Here is an 18,397-nt window from a genome sequence, read left to right as displayed (position 1 = left end):
TATTGCAAAGACTGTCATCTTTTTGGCGGTCCTCGCCATCTTACAATATGTGTTACGACATAGAAGAAGGCTAAAAACAAGATTTACCCAGTCTGTTGCAAACCACATTCTGGCCTTTGTCGTGGCTCAAAAACTGAAAACCATGGAAAAGTTTGGTCTCATCTTGAACCAGAAGATCTGCTGATCCACTGAAGTTAAGCACACTATGAGATGAATAAATCCCCTTTTTTGTTATCTTCGCCGCCATCTTGACTATACACAACTGGTGGAGATCTGCACTCTATTGATCGCACTCTTCTAGTTAAGTCTACTTTACATGACTGCTGACCACAGAAGTTAATCAAAGTATTTTTGTCATTTCGTTGCCATTCACCACCAAGTTTTAGTTGTGTTTGACTGGAAGAATAGCACCTGCCTCCTGTTTAGTGCTGAAATTCTTACTTGATGATGCGCAATGTATATCACAGCATAAAGGCTGACAGTACTTTAATGTCTCAAAATTAAAGTTGTAAACATGCATTGATGTTAAAATCCACAGTCCTAGTACTGCGATATGCGTGGAGTACAGGAATACAGGAAGAAAGAAGAAAGAATGAGCGAAAGGGATGTATGTGTGTGTGTGTGTGTGTGTGTGTGTGCAGTGCTTGTTTCCTCTAGTGTTTGAAGAAGAGATTGGGGAGGGTTATTAGAAAGGCACAGTCCTTATTTGAGGGAGTTGAATGCAGCCAGTGGAAGAAAGGCTCTCATTGAAATTCATGGCTTAGCACCTGTAGCACTGTGGTTTTTAGCAGAGCAGTGAGAGAGACACACAGCCAGCATCTGACAGATTTCAATTAAAATGGCATTTACAAGAGCAAGGATGGAAAAGAGGAGGGAGGGGCAGGAACACGGTAGAGGAGGGGCTTTTTTCTGTCTGGTGATCTTTTCAATCCAATACTCCATAAAGAATATTTTGTCACACTTCATCATTTATTTCACTCTGAAATTTGAGACTCTTCCACTTTTTGTAACTAATGATCAGATTACCTTGGATAGGTTTAGTTACTCAGTCTCGGCAGGTTAATGGAAAAATTCACCCATAAACATAAAGACACTGGGAATTCATGCAAGAATAATTTCTCATTCCTATTCTAAATCTCTCTTCCTTTTTTCTGCACAAGTGCTCAAAGTCAGATTCACTAAACACTCAGAAACTAGCAGTTAAGAGTTAACTTGCTCATAAGCAGGCGAATACAAGGCTGAAAGTTCTGTTCCATTTGTGGTAAAGTTTCATTCATAAAAATATTACCACAAAGTAAAGAGCTTTCTGAAATCAGCAAGTGAAAACATAATGCATGTAGCAGTGTCAGTAGTATAAAGGGACCTGAAATAATTAGCCAGAAAATATTTATACAGCTGCTAGTGATGAAATATGAGGTTTGACAGCATTTAATGAAACGTTAATGTTAGAATTTAATGCCTGACAATAAGAATTGAAAAGGCAAGGTCTTCAATGAAAAAACATTTTAGAAGATGTAGAAACTAATTTTTCCACCGACAGTAGCCTCAGATTGTGACACCAGAGAGCAGGGTGTATATCCTGAGTCCCAGGCTTCAGCAGTGTTTTCTGTGAAGAGGAAGCTGCAACAGAACTATACATTGTCCCTGTTTGATATTGCTTTTGAGGCTTTTTAAGTGGAGTTCTTTATGGGTGGCTTTATGTCTACCACACAGTCACATTCCAAACTCTGGTAATTCATACATGTGTGTGGGCACACACAGGCATGCACATGGTCATTAGCGGGTGTGCAAACACCCATGTACATGTTATGTGTGCACACACAAGCGATCTTATTATTGGACATGGATATGTCAGTCTGCTGTATTATCTTTTGCTGTTTTTATCTGAATCTCATGAACCTAATTATCACCTGCAATCTCAGAAAATAAGCTACACACTTATACTCTTTGTCTCAGGGAGGGTCAGTAAACCTTGCAAATACTTGTAGTACATGCATACACACAAATGGAAGTGTGGGCACATGACAGTTCCATGGCAACTCAATCAAGTTGTATTTTGAACTAAAATGTTATCATTACCATGACCAACATAATCTATAAACCAACCTAAAATAAATAAATAAAACTGACCACACCTTAACCATATGGTCATGAATGTGGGGGGTGTCACATTGGTAATTGAGTTTAAAATGATTAAAATTGATGTGCCTATGCACATCACAGATCTCATCAAGACAGGCTTTAAGACATCTAAAAATCCTCTGCTTTGAACCATAAAATTACCTCCATAAAAGTTCTAACATACATCATTCTGCACAGTGAAGCTCAAACATCTAAGTGAAGTTACAGTAAGCAAAACACATGTTTCAGTGGAGAGGGAAATTTGAGAAATTAGCACAGTGCTTGCCAAAACTTGTGCTTTTTCATTTTATGTCCGTAGTGAAACAGATTGTGATTTGTGATTCTGATTTGAGCTTCTACGAGACATTTAGTTAAGCCAGTTTCAGTGGATAAAGATAACAGTTTTAGTTGTACGTGTCTTTTATTAATATCATGGGACTTAATTAATAAAGTTGTATAGTATTTGTATAATTGCTTCGAGTGCTCTTTTTCATATTTGAAATGTTGCCACACAGTTAGTATCACATTAGTTTCACAGTTGAATAAAACCGTGAAATCTCTCTCTCTCTCTGGAGGAGATCAGGTTGTGTGACTGGCACTCAGCATCGCCTCATTCCTCCTCAGCCTCAGAGGAAAGAGGGAGGAGAGCGATTGTTAGGCTCTAAATTATCCCTCTCCGTCTCCATCTTTTTCTCTCTCTGCCTTCATCTGTGTCTCCAGTTCCAGTCTGTCTTTCACTTCATTCCTCCCCCCTTTTTTTTTTTTTTTTTTTCCTCTGTCTCCCATTTTACTCTGCCAGCCAGACTTCGGGGCTTTGGGGTGTAATGCTGCAAGAGTCAGGTTGTAATAACACGGCTGTGATATGCTTGGACCTTATCTGGAGTCAGAGCTTCTGAGAGAGAAAAGGGGGGGGGGGGGGAGTGAGACTTAAAGAGAGGTGTGCGGAGAGGTGGATAAAGAAAGGCAGGGAAAGTGGAATCAAGAAAAAGACAGACGATAATAAAAGAGACAGAGGAGAGACTGTGTGTGTGAGCTGAGAGACAGACTGTGTCCTGGGGGTTCTTACTGGGCCCTGTCTCAGTGTTTTATCTGGACCTGCTGGGGCTCCCAGTGAGGAGCTTCAGTAGTTGTAAACCGGCTGACCTCCCCAATCTAAACAAAGCTGCACACCCAGCTGGAGAGAAGAAATGTCGACCTTCTCTCTACCTTTTCATTGTTAACTGAAGAACCGCGATCTACAGTGGGATGCCACTCTAAAGGTGTTTGTTCTTTCACTGCAACAACCACACAAATCATTAAACACTTACAATAACAATCAATATTTTCTAAAGCATACCATCACTTTTTTTCAAGTCTTAACAAATGATAGATTGAGCATACCTTTTGCTTTTTATGTGTCTGTTTTGAAAAGCTAATCTACTCTATCAATTATTAACCATTTTCTTAAACTTTTGGACTTTCGTATGTTCATGGTTGTGAAGTTTTCATTTCATGAGTTATTACTAACCAGCTTCATAGCTAAGATCTGGGCAGGCAGTGTTTGCTATAATAGAATCCAGTAGGGTAGCAGCATGAGTGGTCACTCAATCACACAGGTTGTAAACACACTCCCTCTTTTAATACTTATTTTTAATACAAACCATGAAAGAACCCACTAAAACATCAGTGATAAATATCAGTGCACCAATCCACCTATTTCTCTCAAAAGTGATATCTCATCTCAGTACCACTCAGAAATAAAAAACCTTTTAAACTTTCCAAATTTAAAATCGATGTACCTCACTGCATGAAACACATTTCAATCATTTTTGTGTTAGGTAACTTGTGGCACTAAAAACAGATAGTATGAATGAAACGGACAGTGGAAACCCTGATCTTTACACTGACATTGAGAAAATAACTGTATGTTGTATTATTGTGAATCATTTATGCTATAGGCCATGCCATGGATCCATTTAATTCAGTATCATCATTAAGGTCAATATCTGCACAGAAACGAAAGTTACGATATTGCAACCCTAGTTCTATAAGCACAGGCAGAGCCCTCTACTGGACTCTATGGTTAATACTCTCCTCCAATCACATGCATGCAATCACCCAATGAAATTTGCATGTACATAGCCTGCCAGTCAGGACATGCCTACCAATTACGTACGTCTCACACAGTATAAAAGGTAGTTTCTCACTGCAGCTCCCATTCTGAAACTAGTTTAGTGGATGGCTCAGGAGCGGCAGGGTCCATAGGTAGAGGGCTCCGCCTGTGCTATAGAGCTTACAATATCGTAACCCTCTTTCTATCTCACACAGGCTCCGCCCTTTACTGGACTCTATGGGTACAGTAGTCATCAGACTGCCTCACTGAGCCCGACCGGCTATAGGTTAGTTGCCACAGCCCTCCTACTACTTTATAATCCCAGCTGCTTAAGAGGAGCAGAAGGGGGCCCAACCCAGCCCAGTTAACATGAACATGAACTGGGTGTAACCATGGCCTAATCTTGCAGGGGTGACAGATCATACAACAGACACCCTGCACACCTCATTCCTCGAGTCATCTTGGATCACAGGAGAATGCAGGCGTATATTGCCCGGGGGGGGGGGGTCAGGTTTACCACAGTTGACACTCACACAACCCTTTTCACAAGTCCTGAGTTGCTTCTGCAAGCATGGACCTTGAAAAGGAGCCCTTCATGTCCAAGAGATAGAACCTTATGAACAGATATGGCATAGACCATGACGCTGACGTGCATAGGTCCTCAACACTCACCCCAGATGCACTCACAAAACCAACTAACTAGGTGCTTCTTGGATAGGGCTTTACTGTCCACTCCCTCACCATAGCACACGAACAGCTGTACATTGCACTGAGGGTGCCGTGTGTTCAACATAACATGCTAACGCACGTACTGGGCACAGCAGATGCAATTTTGCCTCCCTGACGTCCCACTGGGGTGCAGGACAAAATGCCTCTGGCTGAATAGTTATCAACCTAAAGGAACTCCTTATGATCATGGGAACAAAGGAGGGCTTCAGTCTGAGAGTAGGAACGCTGTGGTCACCATGGAGCCCCAGACAGCTGGGGTGAACCGACAGGGCACACAGCTCACCCACTCTCTTAGCTGAGGTCAGTGCAAGCAGCAAAGCTGTCTTGAATGACAACGCCTTCAGAGAGGAGCACTCCAGAGGCCCATAGGAATCACTCACTAGGGCCTTGAGCACCAACGGCAGTTCCCAATGGGAGGGGCGGAGACACGCATCACTGGGCGTTGTCTCCTAACCCCTGTAAGAAACGTTCCACAAGGGGGTGAGAGATTATAGGTCTATTGCCAAAGCCCTCATGACAGGAGGATAATCTAATTCCTCTTGGGAGGATAGATTTATCTCCTTGATGCCAAAGAACGGAGGAGGAACACGGCAAAACTGGAGTGAATAACCCAGTCTCAGTGCTTTCTCCATCCACTCCGATAACACGTAGCTTTGATGCTACTTTGATGCTCCTTGTAAAACTTTGTCAGAGGATGGGTGGCCAGCTGGGGGGCAGCAGCCAGGAATCTGTAATACTCCGATTCAGCCCTCTCCCCCACCAAACCTTCCATAAATGGAAGATTGGCCCATGGGGGACTGGTATCGAATGGGCTGAGCCGTTGGGGTGGTCCGTGAATGCATCACCATTGGCCACCTCAACACAGCGTTAGATTTTGCGTCAGTGCGTTTGTCCCCTTCCATATTTCCCACAGAAATAACTGGAGGGGAGCAGAGCAGACTTGATGTCTCCTCTCCTTGGCCTGTGTGTGGGTCTGGAGCATTACTCTCTAAAGAAGAAATAATGCCGCCAGCTGGGCTATCGTAAAACTGAGATGTGACCTGTGTATGCTGGTCCCATATAGGGAAGCGGCAAAAACAGCAGGAGACAGTGCTGACACTAAGCAGACATGAAGCATCCTCTATCCAGTCAATGTGTGGGCGCAAGGTGTAATTCTTCCATGAGGATATAACGCCGCTCACTGCCTCACTGTTACCCGGGGAGACAGGCCGCACGGGATGGTCCAATAAATAACAATACCAGTGACCACAAAGAGAGACATATCTGCTTTTGTGTGTCACTATGTTGGGTGGGATGTGTTTCATTCTCACAACATCACGTGAGCTCAGCACTGAGCTTTTTCCGGCTAGCACAGCCTGCAGCTAAATGAGGCTGCCCGCCGTCTGCTTCCCTGACAGAGGGAAGAGGGGCAGGAGCGCCAGCTGAGTAAGTGACCAGCTGGAAGAAGCAGCCTGAGCTGTCATCATCCCAGCATCATGGAGGGAGGGTGGAGGATTGTGCTCTTTGGAAAATGTAATTTGTTTTTATTAAGACATTTTCAACATTCTGCACAGAACACATTGAACATGAACATGAACAGTGGTGGGAGGGGGCGGTTGAACATAGCCCTTGTGGATGTGATGCTCCCACCCGCTGACAGTCATTTTGGCACCGCAGACTTTCCCCGTGTGTAGGCCAGCTTCCACAGGGGTCTGTCGGCAGTTTTTGCACCGGCATGGGCCACTCCGTGGTCACGGGAGGGCCAATGCTGCAGTGTCTCCGTCAAGGTGGTCTGGGAGGTGGCTGAAGCAGTGGGGGCTGGCGGTGCTCTGTCCTGCCTGCACACTCTCCTCCTTGCCGTGGCATTGTGGCGATGCACCTTGTCTCTGGCCAGAAGAAGGTGCGAGCAGCAGATGACGTCTCAGGTGCACCTTCTCCTCTTCCAGCCTCTTGAAGCACTGTGTAACAGGAGTAATGGACCCAAAAAGCCCGTCCAGAGCTATGGGAGCTCCTGGGAAGTCTTCTGTCCTTTCTCTGTAGGGCGGTGAGTCCCAGCCACACGTGACGTGAGCCCACTGTGGCAAGCAACATCACCCGCCTGGCGGCAGTAGCAACACCTGGAACCCAGAATCAGGTTATTAATCTGGTCAATGGTGTGGCCCAGAAAATTGGCGTGTTCTGCTGTTGGGTGGTGGGGGGGGACATCCAGTGGTGTATTAGCTGCAGAGTGTTGCACCCAGTCAGAATATTTTTTTTAAATATTCCAGCATGTCCCTATTCTGCCCCAGTGAAGGCTGTGGCTTCCTGCTTGCCACCCAGCCAGGCAAGTGAGGAATCAGGAGGGCTGCGAGGGCCTCTTCCAGGGAGGCATACCGGGACAGCCTGTCTCTGTGCGGCTCTGCACTCTCAGGAAGGAAACCAGTCCTGTGATTGGTGACTTTGTTTTCAGCGGCTCCTTCCAGGTTGCTTTGACACACTGCCAAAGGTTGTTGTTGTCGTCCCATGTTGTGGGATACAGTGTCTTTGATAAATTTCAATCTGGCTTCCATCAAAAACATAGCACTGAAACAGCACTGCTTAAAGTAACTAACGACATTCTTATGCATGCAGATAAAGGTGAAAAGGTTCCATTTTTAGTTTTACTTGACTTATCTGCTGCCTTTGACACCATTGATCATGCTATTTTATTTGATAGACCACTGAACTAGGTTGGTATCTCTGGTACTGCCCTCAAATGGTTTTCCTCATGCTTGTCTAACAGACATTTCAATGTTCACATTAACAATTACATGTCCTCCTCCACTCCTCTCTTAGGTGGGAACCCACAAGGGTCGATCCTTGGACCTGTTCTGTTTTCATTATATATGCTATCGCTCGGCCATCTGCTCAATTCCTCCAGTGGTATCTCTTACCATTGCTATGCTGATGACATGCAGCTTTACTTCTCAGTTAAACCTAATAACCTCAATAACTTTACCACCTTTCATGACTTGGATGTCTCAAAATTTCTCAATTCTGACAAAACTGAGGTCCTTGTGATCGGCCCTGATTGTTTTACTACGGAGGTCAGTCACTATATTGGCTCCCTCGCTAGAAACATCAAGACCGCCTCTAAGAATCTAGGTATCCTTTTTGACCAACATTTGAACTTTGAACCTCATGTTACTAAACTCAGTCATACCCTTCTAGTACATACCCTAATCTTTTTTCGCTCAGACTACTGTAACTCCCTCAGCCCCACATCACCCCAATTCTTGCCTCCCTTCATTGGCTTCTAGTAAAACAGAATTGACTTTAAAATTTTATTAATTATGTGGATGGCCTTGCATGGCCTCACCCCTGCGTACATAGCAGAGTTGTTGAGCCCCTATCTGGCTGTCGTCCACTCCAATCATCTCATCAAGGCCTTTATATCTGTTCCCCGTTCCTATTTTAAATCCAGAGGTGACTGTGCTTTTGCAGTTGTAGCTCCTAAACTTTGGAACAGCCTTTCCCAACCCATCAGATCTGCTGAATCTGTGGTTTGTTTTAAGCGGCTGCTGAAAACTCAGGATAGCCTTTAATACTCTTTGTTTGCTTTTAGTTTTGTTGATTTTGGTCATGTGCTTTTAATTCTTGTCTATGTATCATGCACTTTGTAACTGTGTTTTTAAAAAGTGCTACTTATTATTATTATTATTATTATTATTATTATTATTATTATTATAAATCTCATCTCTCTTTGTGTATGAGCAGGTCAAAGCTGACGCTGAGCTAAACAGAGCTCGACATCAGATACAGCTGAATGTTTCCAGGGACCCATGTGGGTTTTCTGAGCCTGACAAGTGAATGTATCAGTGAGCTGCAGGCTTTGCTTCTCAGCATCACCGCCTCGTCACATCAGACACGTTGAGAGGCCACTCATGGTTTGCAGCCGCCGCTCTGTTTGCTGTTTTAGGCTCCGTTGTGCCGAGTCCCGTCCTGTATCCGCCTCCTCCCTCTGACTGAGTTTATTTGACTTCTCCCAGGTTTAAATTGATTGTAGATACATTGCTTTCTTATGAGTTTAGTTTTTAAATAGGGTCAGTCCATGCTTTGGCAACTGTTTAAAGTTTTTTTTACCCCCTGGTGTCATTGCAGTTTTCTAGGCCATACAGGGTCCAAATTTGGCTGTGCACCAGTACCTGTCTACATTTACTGTTAACTGAAATATACTGTCTGAATTATATAATGTTGAACGGGGAGGAAGATTTTGTTTGATCTTTTGTTAATCATGTGAATACAGCGTTTCCTTTAACCATTTGGTTCCTTTGATTTTGGACTTTGATGGAATGGTGCTGCTGGGAGTGGACAGCTAGAATGGCAGTGTTTGATTTAAGAAAGGACTTTCTGTTTGTGAAGGGGACTCTCTAGGGGGAATGGCACCCTAATGAGGTACTTGAAACACTCTTGGGCCCCATGAAGGGACATTATTCACCCTGGGGACCAGGGAAGGGGGTGTGGGGAGTCTAGTTAGAGGATAGTGAGTGCCAACACATTAATGTAAGTCCTGGGGAGTAAAGATGCAAATTTATCACTCAAAGATTTAAGATAAAAATGTTTAAAAAGTTAATGAGCAGTCTTAATTACTGCATTTGACTTACGTTGTGCTTTTATATGTGTCACCATGTATTTGCTGGGATCTGTTCTGTACATCTCTGAGGTGTATTTGTACTCCTTGTAAAATCTCTCATATGGTACTTGGATTTGTTTGGAGAGCATCCTCAAGCACAGGGCCTTTACTGCCAAATCCAACTATGTCTAGAAAGCACTCAGAAAGCGCATACCTCTGCCAAGGTTCCACAGTCCTCTAAATTTGTTATTTTAGTAACAGAAAATATTTAGAAGATTTTAATCTGCATTTGGTTAATCTGCAACAAAATAAACACAGTGATGGGCAATCATGCTGTTTTTCCAAATATCTAAATCCTGGAAACATCGGAGCTTTCTAAAGGATAAATTGTACAAACTTTAAAGAGATACAGATTCAGGACTACTGACTCATTTGAATTCATTATGTTGTAGCAGGATGCAGGATCGTTTGGAGTCAGTCACCTATTTTGTTGCACAATGCAATCAATAATGATAGTAATATATGTCAAACAGGCCATGCCTTTTATAGGACATTTTGTCTGGGTCATCCAAATATGTTATATATCAAATTTGGTGAAGATGGGATGAAATGTTGTTGGTTTTTGTTTGTTTTTTTGTAAAATGGTGGAAAGTAAGTGGGTGGTTTTGGACTAAGGATTTTGCTTCTACACCTCACAGTTCAGAGTCTATTCCAGAAAGCAGGTTTAGTGAAAACTTTGAATATGTTAACCCTGATATGAAGAACACTTTGGGTTTTAAGCTCTAGAAAGCAAGATCACTTTAACTCACTTATTCTGTGAACCTAACCTGCTCGCTGGCAGGTTTTCTTCAACAAACCCTGAGTTTCTTTCTGTTTCCCCTCCTGCTGAGTCTGGAGAAGCTCTTTGGACACGTTTCATTTCTTCGTCCAGTCGATATCGAAGCACATTCATTTACAGAGATTTACGTCAGTGGAGGAAGATCAAAATCCCAGTCGGATATTATATTGTTCCCCAAACACTATCTTACTAATGTTACTGCTTTTATGCACAGTGAGTCATTTGTTTGAACAGTGATCTCTGGCCTTACACATGCTGTAGATTCACAGATCCACCATCAGCTCAGCTATGCATTGCCTTCCTGTTTTGCAAGTGGAAGGTGTGTGTGTGTGTGTGTGTGTGTGTGTGTGTGTGTGTGTGTGTGTGTGTGTGTGTATATATATATATATATGTATGCAGTGTGTAGAATTTAGTGCCATCTAGCGGAACAGACTTGGGAGAAATGGAATATAATATTCATAAGTATGTTTTAATGAGTATATAATCACCTGAAAATAAGAATTGTTGTGTTTTCATCACCTTAGAATGAGCCCTTTATATCTACATTAGAAGCGGGTCCTCTTCCACGGAGCCTGTCATGTTGCGCCACCATGTTTCTACAGTAGCCCAGAATGGACAAACCAAACACTGGCTCTAGACAGGGCCCTTTTGTGTCTCCTACACACTAGAAAGGAAGGGGAGGGATATTCAGTTTGTCGCAATCTGTAACCTCACCACTAGATGCCACGAAATCCTACGCACTGGCCCTTTAATGCTTTAGCACTTTGAGATTCATAGAAATAATTAAACGTATTATTATTATTAATATTGTGACACTGTGAACATTGGTAAGGCAGCTGGAGGTTTGTCTTAAGACACATATGATGCTGCTCAATAATCATCTCATACTTCCCCTCATGTAGATATTCCTGAACCTACAGAGTGCAGCTCAGACTTTTGGATTTTAAATGTTGAAATATAGTCCCTGACTAAACATGGTACATGGAACATTCATGATGGGAATCTCCTAGCAACTAAACTTCTGATAAACTACAGCCCGTTGCCTTTTATACCCAAAATGGGTATAAAACCCCACACTAAAGGATGCCTAGATCAAGCTAGTGAACCTTGAGAAATGTTGGCAAACAGAAGACGATGAGCTGAGAAACAACATGATGATGTCTTGGTAACAGGACTGTCCTTTTAAGGGAGTTCATTTTGTTGTGAGGGATGTTTATTTTGTGTGTCTATCCTTGAAGAGACAGATTCCCTCTGTCATTGTTTCTTGCATGTTACTAAAATTTCAGAAGAACGAAGACTCTTCTGAAAAGTCATAATGAAGTGTGTTGATGCATCCCGGTCTCATAAGAAATGATTGATAGGCATGAAAAATATGGCCATAAATCATAGACCAGGTACCAAATTCTGTATTTGGAGAAACAGTTTTTTTAATTTTTTTATTTTGTAAATGACGTGTGTGAAACAGGCTGTTCCTTCAAATATAAGGTTAAGTACAAAAAAAAAAGAAAAGGCGTAGGTGTGCACACATGCAACACACAAACCGTCTTTTGTGAGTGAATACATCTGATTGTGCCATGACGAGTAGACATCCACACACTCCCAGACTAACTTTTCCAGTTCTTCCTGGAGCTCAGTGATATCTTTGGCTGGGTTCTCCCTCCCTGCTCACCTCTCTGGAGAGCATTGGCCCTTCATCCTGTACCTCTCTGCTTCCTCCCCCAGCTGATGAAGATTTAAACACTGGCCTATTTCAGATATTATTTCCACAGTATGCTCTGTAAATCACCGGGATTAGACTGTGACCACATCAAACAGGTCGGGTTAAGAAATGAAGGGATGACGAGTCATCTCAGTGCAGACAGGAAGAAGCTTTGGATCAGTGACAGCTGAGAACGATGTGGGCTGAGCTGAGGCATAAATCAAGGCGCAGAGCTTAATTGGTGCTGATGAAGAAGAGGAAATGTGTCAGGACTTTAGTGTGTGTGTGTGTTTGTATGCGAGAGAGAAAGTGAGACTTTTAGGCAGGATTTCAGAAAGCATAAAACTGGCTTTTAGCAATTAGGAAAGGAAAAGAGAAGTTTGACGACCCCTGGCTGAGGTTTGAGCTTGCTGTCACAGACTAACCCAGTCTCACAACAAAATGTGAGACTGGTTAAACATAACATGACAACACCTTAACATTAACCCATTATATTGTTGAGTTATTAAGGACATGATTTTGAGTTGAGAAATGTTACTATCAAAAGAGAACCTTAACATAGAGACAATGAGGAAAATACTTCTGGGTGGGTCAGCCAATCACAAAGCTTCAAATTCTGGATTTCAATTCAATTCATCTCTGGGACGTTCTAAAATCTACATTCATCAAAAAGACAATTATTCAAACAACATGCTACTACATGGTGTCAGCGATAGCAGCATCCAATAGCAACCACCACAGCAACAATAGAAAGCCTGAAAACATCTTCATAATAACTGACAAACTAAACATCATATGTATTCACTAAATGAAGATTATGGAAATAAAATGCACATTTCTCGCTATCAGTGTTATCAAAATCCATTTTAATGCTGAAACTATCTGAAAATAATGCATTTTCCACTGAGAATAAAAAGAATGGCAGGCATTTTTTTGCTTGAGCAGACAAAAACATGATGTGGACATAGAAAAAAAAATAGGCCAAAAAACAAACAAACATAGGCATCTCACAATTTTAATTTTATTGTGAAACTAATACGTCTTGCACTGCGGACCAATGTTGCTATTACACATTTTGATGTGAGACTGTGTTGCACAGACAACACAGAAGCTACAGGACTTTAGTTACAAGTACACCTACAGTCTCTATTTTATACTACAGCTGGCCCATCATTTGTGCTTACTGCATGAACACCCAAGAAGATGCTGCAGTAGAAGTCATCAGCAGTCCACACAATCACACTAAGCATGTGTTCTATTGGAAAAGTTTAATTTCAAGAAGTATAAGAGGATAGAAAACTGAGAAAAGCATATGCACACTAGCTTCTTGTTTTGTGAAATAACTGATAAAGGACTTATAAATGTGAGCGCATTGAGTTTTTGAACAAAATGTAGTTGTGGTTGTCTTAAATGTCTTTTATATACTCTAGTCCAGGCAAGCAAAGTGAGTACCCCTTACATTGCCCTTTGTGTTATGTGTCATGGGCCTAAATAAGCATATGGCTATAGGCTGAAATCACCTTATTTCCAGTTCCATCTAACTTGAAGTATTATGAACTCACTGGGAAAATATAAACTAACAGCATTTTTTAAACACAACTGACAGTTTCAGACAATCGTCAAGTTAGTATGACATGACTGCTGGGAAATACAAGCTACACTTAGAATAGACTTTGCAAATTACTTTAATGGGGCAAACACTTAATATCTTTAAATGTGAAGCATCTGTCAACATTCTTAAGATGCATAATCTTACGTCATTTTTCAGTGGTTTCAAGGGTACAAAGGAAAATCAAGAAAGCATGCACTTACTGAGTTTAACATGCAGTAAGTCCAGGGAAGCTTATGGTTCTTTAAGCCCTCTTATATTAAAAGCCTTTATTTAGTCGGATATTGGTTATTACGCTGACCGGTTTCATCCTCACAGGGTCTTCATCAGGGCAATGTTCACACCTCTAAATGGACAATAACCAACAGATACAGAGAACACAGCTATCACAATCAAAACATTATTACCATAAAAATACAATTATAAAAGAATCATCAATATGTACAATTTAAAACGTTGTTTATAGGAAAAAAAAGTTTTTTATAAGTCTGTTTCCTCATTCAAGCCAGGATATACTTTTTATTTTAAAATCTTCCCTTTGAAGCAGTTTCTTTACCCTCTGATTCCTTCTGCCATCAACAGACTGTCACTGCGTATTGTGAATATGTCGTACATAATGGACAAAATGTCAGATGTACTTCTAGACAAACAGGCAAAAGCTCATCACACGTTGTCAAAGTGATCAAATGATTCATTCCCTCTCTGTCTCCTGCACAGATGGGATGAACTGCATGAACAAGGACCACGGCTGCGCCCACATCTGTAGAGAGGCTCCAGGGAAAGGAGGAGTATCATGCGAGTGCCGTCCTGGGTTCGAACTGGCCAAAAACCAGAAAGACTGTACATGTAGGTATCACGCTGGATCTCACACACTGTTTGTTCATGCTTTGCATTTTTGCGTTATGCTTTCCGTCATCTATTAATCATCAGTCGATTGACTTGTCACTTTCTTTTACGATTCACATGCCAGCGAGGTATTAACACTATGTTTTATAGATTTGATTTTATTGAGGTTACATACTGTTGTGATGAAGGATCTAAACTCTTCCTGTAATAAACATCTGTAATAGCAATGATGGACAAGTTCCAGTAGACCTTCAGCTGTAAAATATGAGGGTGGACATTTAATACCAGAATCATTTAAGCGTTTCAGGCCAAGCTGAAGGTGCTGAAGGATTCAGTAGAGAGAATTCACCCCCCACGCCACTCCATCCCTGTTTCTCACTCTTCACGCTGAGTGCCTGCAGCCATGGAATTTGGGCTGCTGTTTTTGAGGGGGGGAAAATAAGCTTTTAGTTACACTTTGTTTGGCAACACATCTTGTTCTCCTCTCAGACAGTCAGAGTGTAAAGATTGTGAAAGCCTCTGAAAGGCTCTAATGCGTCCCCCGCTGTAGTAATATTTCATTAGTGGCGAGGGACCGAGTGCTGTGCCGGCCTGTTGAGCATGGCGACGCAGGACGGTAGTAAATGAGTGATGAAAGAAACGGCATTTATGTCTACAACGCCTTCACACACACACACACACACACACACGCACACCTTCCCTTCCCTCTACACTCACGTCCCTTCAGTCTTTCTCCATTTTCACCTCTTTCCTCCATTTTCTCTCTCGTTCTATCTCCCACTTCCTCTCCTTCTTCACTTTTTGCATCACCCTTTCTCCTCTTTTTGTTTCCTTCCAACCTTCCTCTCCCCTCGCCTTTCCTTTGTTTTAGGGTCACCAAAAGATCCAAAAAGGGTTTGAAACTGCAACGTCTTGGACAATTAGAATCATTAGAATATGAGAAGAATCAGCTTTATTTGCCAAGTATGTTTACACAAGAAGAATTTGACTCTTGAAAAGTTCACTGAGAACTCTGGAGAAGCTCAAAGACAAATTAGGAGAAAGTAAAGTTTGAGGAATTGCAAATGTCTCACAAAGTTAATGTTTGTCAAATCAACTTTTTATCAGGGCAAACTCCATCTCAACAGTTTGTGGCCAGTGAAAAAGGGAACTAGAGACTAAAGAACTAGAGCTGATAAGGACTTAAGTTCCTGAGTTCAAAGAAAAGTTCGTGCTCTTCTTCACAATCTCCTCTTTTTCCCGTTTTCTTTGCTCCCTTTCTCTCTCCGTCTTTATCCCTCCTCCTCGAGGACATTCTCTTTATCACTCTTCCACATCTTTTCTCATCGCTCATGCTGTTCCTTTGCCTTCAAAATGCTTTTTTTTCTTTCTCAAGTTCTCTTTCCCTTTCTCTTTCATTTTCTGCCTTTCTTCTTAAAGTCCTTTTTGACCAGTTAAGTTAGTCTATGAACCCAGGAACATTTTTACATTATACCTACTGAGTCCCACTGTGGTTCCTGGGCTGTAGTTCCTCTGCTCATGGAGTATGAAGCACAGAATGTTTAGTGACTGCTAAAACACGAGCCCAAAGCCTTGTTCAAGCACAACATTTATAGTAATCATTCAAACAATAGAGCCTTATTCCTAACCTTACATGGAACATGATACAAAATTGTAGGTTTTTCCCGCCCACCTGTCTCTCTCTTCCACACTTTTCTTTCACCCTTTCTCTATTTAGCTCTCTCTCTCCTTCTGTCTGTCATTTATACTCTCCCTCTTCATCTCACTCCTCTCCAACCTTGTCATATGAAGCACTATTTCCAGTCGGGCATTGTTTTGCCTCTGCGTATGTAATTTGTCTTTCCGTATCGTAAGCTGTAAGGAATTAGTGGTTATTTAGAACGTCGAGAGCCGTGTGTTACATATACCGAACAAGATGAGAGACCTGAATGTGTGTCTCGTCCTCAGTGACTTGTAACTATGGAAACGGCGGTTGCCAGCACACATGCGATGACACGGACACAGGGCCAGTGTGCGGCTGCCACCAGAAGTACGCCCTGCACTCAGACAGCAAGACCTGCATCGGTGAGTGACAACCAAGATGGCCTCCCAGGTCACAAACACACAGACCCCTGTTCTCGGCTGCTTAACGGTTTCCATACAGAAATGAAAAAAAAGTTATAAAATGAGGAAAAGAGTTGGGGGAGGAGGGTTGGGGTTGGAGGGGTTTAAGTTGGCAGATAGATCATCTCCCAGCTCCCCAACAGTTCTTCCCCCCCTTCCACCGGCCTCGTCTTATTTAAACACTCAACACAAAAGAAGCAGGCAGCTGTAGACAGAGAGAAACTCCACTTGAACAGAATTACAGTATATCCACATTCAGCACAGCATTCATGTAGAAATACAATCAAGACTGACAGCGTGGCGGAGCTTCAGTCCAGCTTCATCCACAATATGCACAATATCCTGCATCAATTCTCTTATTAGGCCAAACCCACCAGAACCACTACTGTTGGGTCGCCAGTCAAAAACAACATAAAGTATGAATAATTACATTATGTACTTAGCTGCTATCAATCGTAGTTTTGCGCAAGCTGAAATCACATTAGCAACTAATGTGGAGTGAGCACGTATTAAATCCATTATTTTTTCTAAGCATAAGATTAAAATCATTACCCAAAATATGTCAAGGATTTCAAAACTAAACAGTAAATTGAGTTGAACATTGTTTTTTCTGTTACTAGCTAGATGACGTACTGTGTGGGCTTTTTTGCCCTCAGCTAAGCCTCTCAGGATTATGCACAAATTCTGCATTGGGAGGACTGACATACTGGTAGAGCTGTTTCACCTTGAGAATACATTCCAAGGTGCACAATACATGGCAGAAAGTATCTTAAAGACTGGCTGGTGGGTATATACAGTAACATTGTTCATGTGTAATTACTGAACAGCCTTGAAATAATAAACATTTCAAATCATTCAAAAAAGTTAACATGTCACAACCTCCAAATATCCCAATCAATGAGTCACCAGAGCATTCATTTTTACTATCCAATGGTTAAGAAAGAAGCAACACAATTTATTCAGAGGCTTCCTGTTGCAGATGAAACTAAAGTGCAGCAGGTTGTTCAGTAAAGCAGGATATACAGGCTGCAAACAGAAACGTCTCTCTCTGTCTCTATAGTCTCTGCCACATACTGATGGTATATAGGGAACACACAAAAACCATGATCATTCCTAGTAGTAAGTCTTGGTGAAGTGCTAAAGGACCAATGAATGAGCTGTAATATGTTTTGAGTATTAGAGAAATCATTTAATTGGGTAGGGGAAAAACTAATGATTGACACATCTCCCTTTCTGAAAAACACATTCATCACATCAAAACTGAGTGAGCCCGGCCAGCGACTGGCATGCAGCTCTCTGTGCTGAAAAGGTCATTTGTACAGATGACTGTCAGCTGAAACATGCCTCCGCATCCTGGATCCCACCATAAAGGATATTAATTTTCATCTTGCTATTTTTCTAATCAGTAGAGGATGAATAAGGCGTTCCAGGTAAGTGGAGTTGTTCCTAACTCGGTTTCTTCCACCTCCTTTCTGCGGACGTACATGTAAGAAATAATTTGTACAGCCTGGAAACAATTCTCATCACTTCTCCTTTGCTCTTGTAGCCAGGCTACTGCAGCTCGGTTTCAACCTGGATGTATTTGGGTTATATTGGCCTAAAGGGCCTGTAGTCTATGGAGCCCAGGCAGGTGGCAAGGTATTGATCATTTGTGCACAAAATTTGTAATCAGTATGAGTAAATTAGTAATTAGTGTCCTCAAATCACTTAATTTTAGTCCCTAAATGAATAGCATTCAGTTAATGTAGCAGTAGGAACTGAGGTTACAGGTTGTTGTGACAAGCTAGCAG

At 42.0% G+C, this 18,397-nt stretch overlaps 1 protein-coding gene across 9 annotated transcripts in view; it reads left to right on the top strand.

Moving 5' to 3' along the window:
• The window catches only part of scube1 (signal peptide, CUB domain, EGF-like 1), a 124,544-nt gene that overhangs the window by 57,163 nt on the left and 48,984 nt on the right, over positions 1-18,397 (top strand). For all 9 annotated transcript variants that reach the window (XM_042403394.1, XM_042403393.1, XM_042403399.1 and 6 more), the window contains 2 exons: positions 14,376-14,504; positions 16,452-16,568. In XM_042403394.1, the coding sequence (XP_042259328.1) occupies positions 14,376-14,504; positions 16,452-16,568 (246 nt within the window). The remainder of the gene's footprint in view (positions 1-14,375; positions 14,505-16,451; positions 16,569-18,397) is intronic.

Source organism: Thunnus maccoyii, chromosome 23 (assembly GCF_910596095.1).
Source record: "Thunnus maccoyii chromosome 23, fThuMac1.1, whole genome shotgun sequence".
NCBI classification, from domain to species: Eukaryota; Metazoa; Chordata; class Actinopteri; order Scombriformes; family Scombridae; genus Thunnus; species Thunnus maccoyii.
Note: the sequence above shows the minus strand (reverse complement) of the source record. Positions and strands in the feature narration are given on the sequence as shown.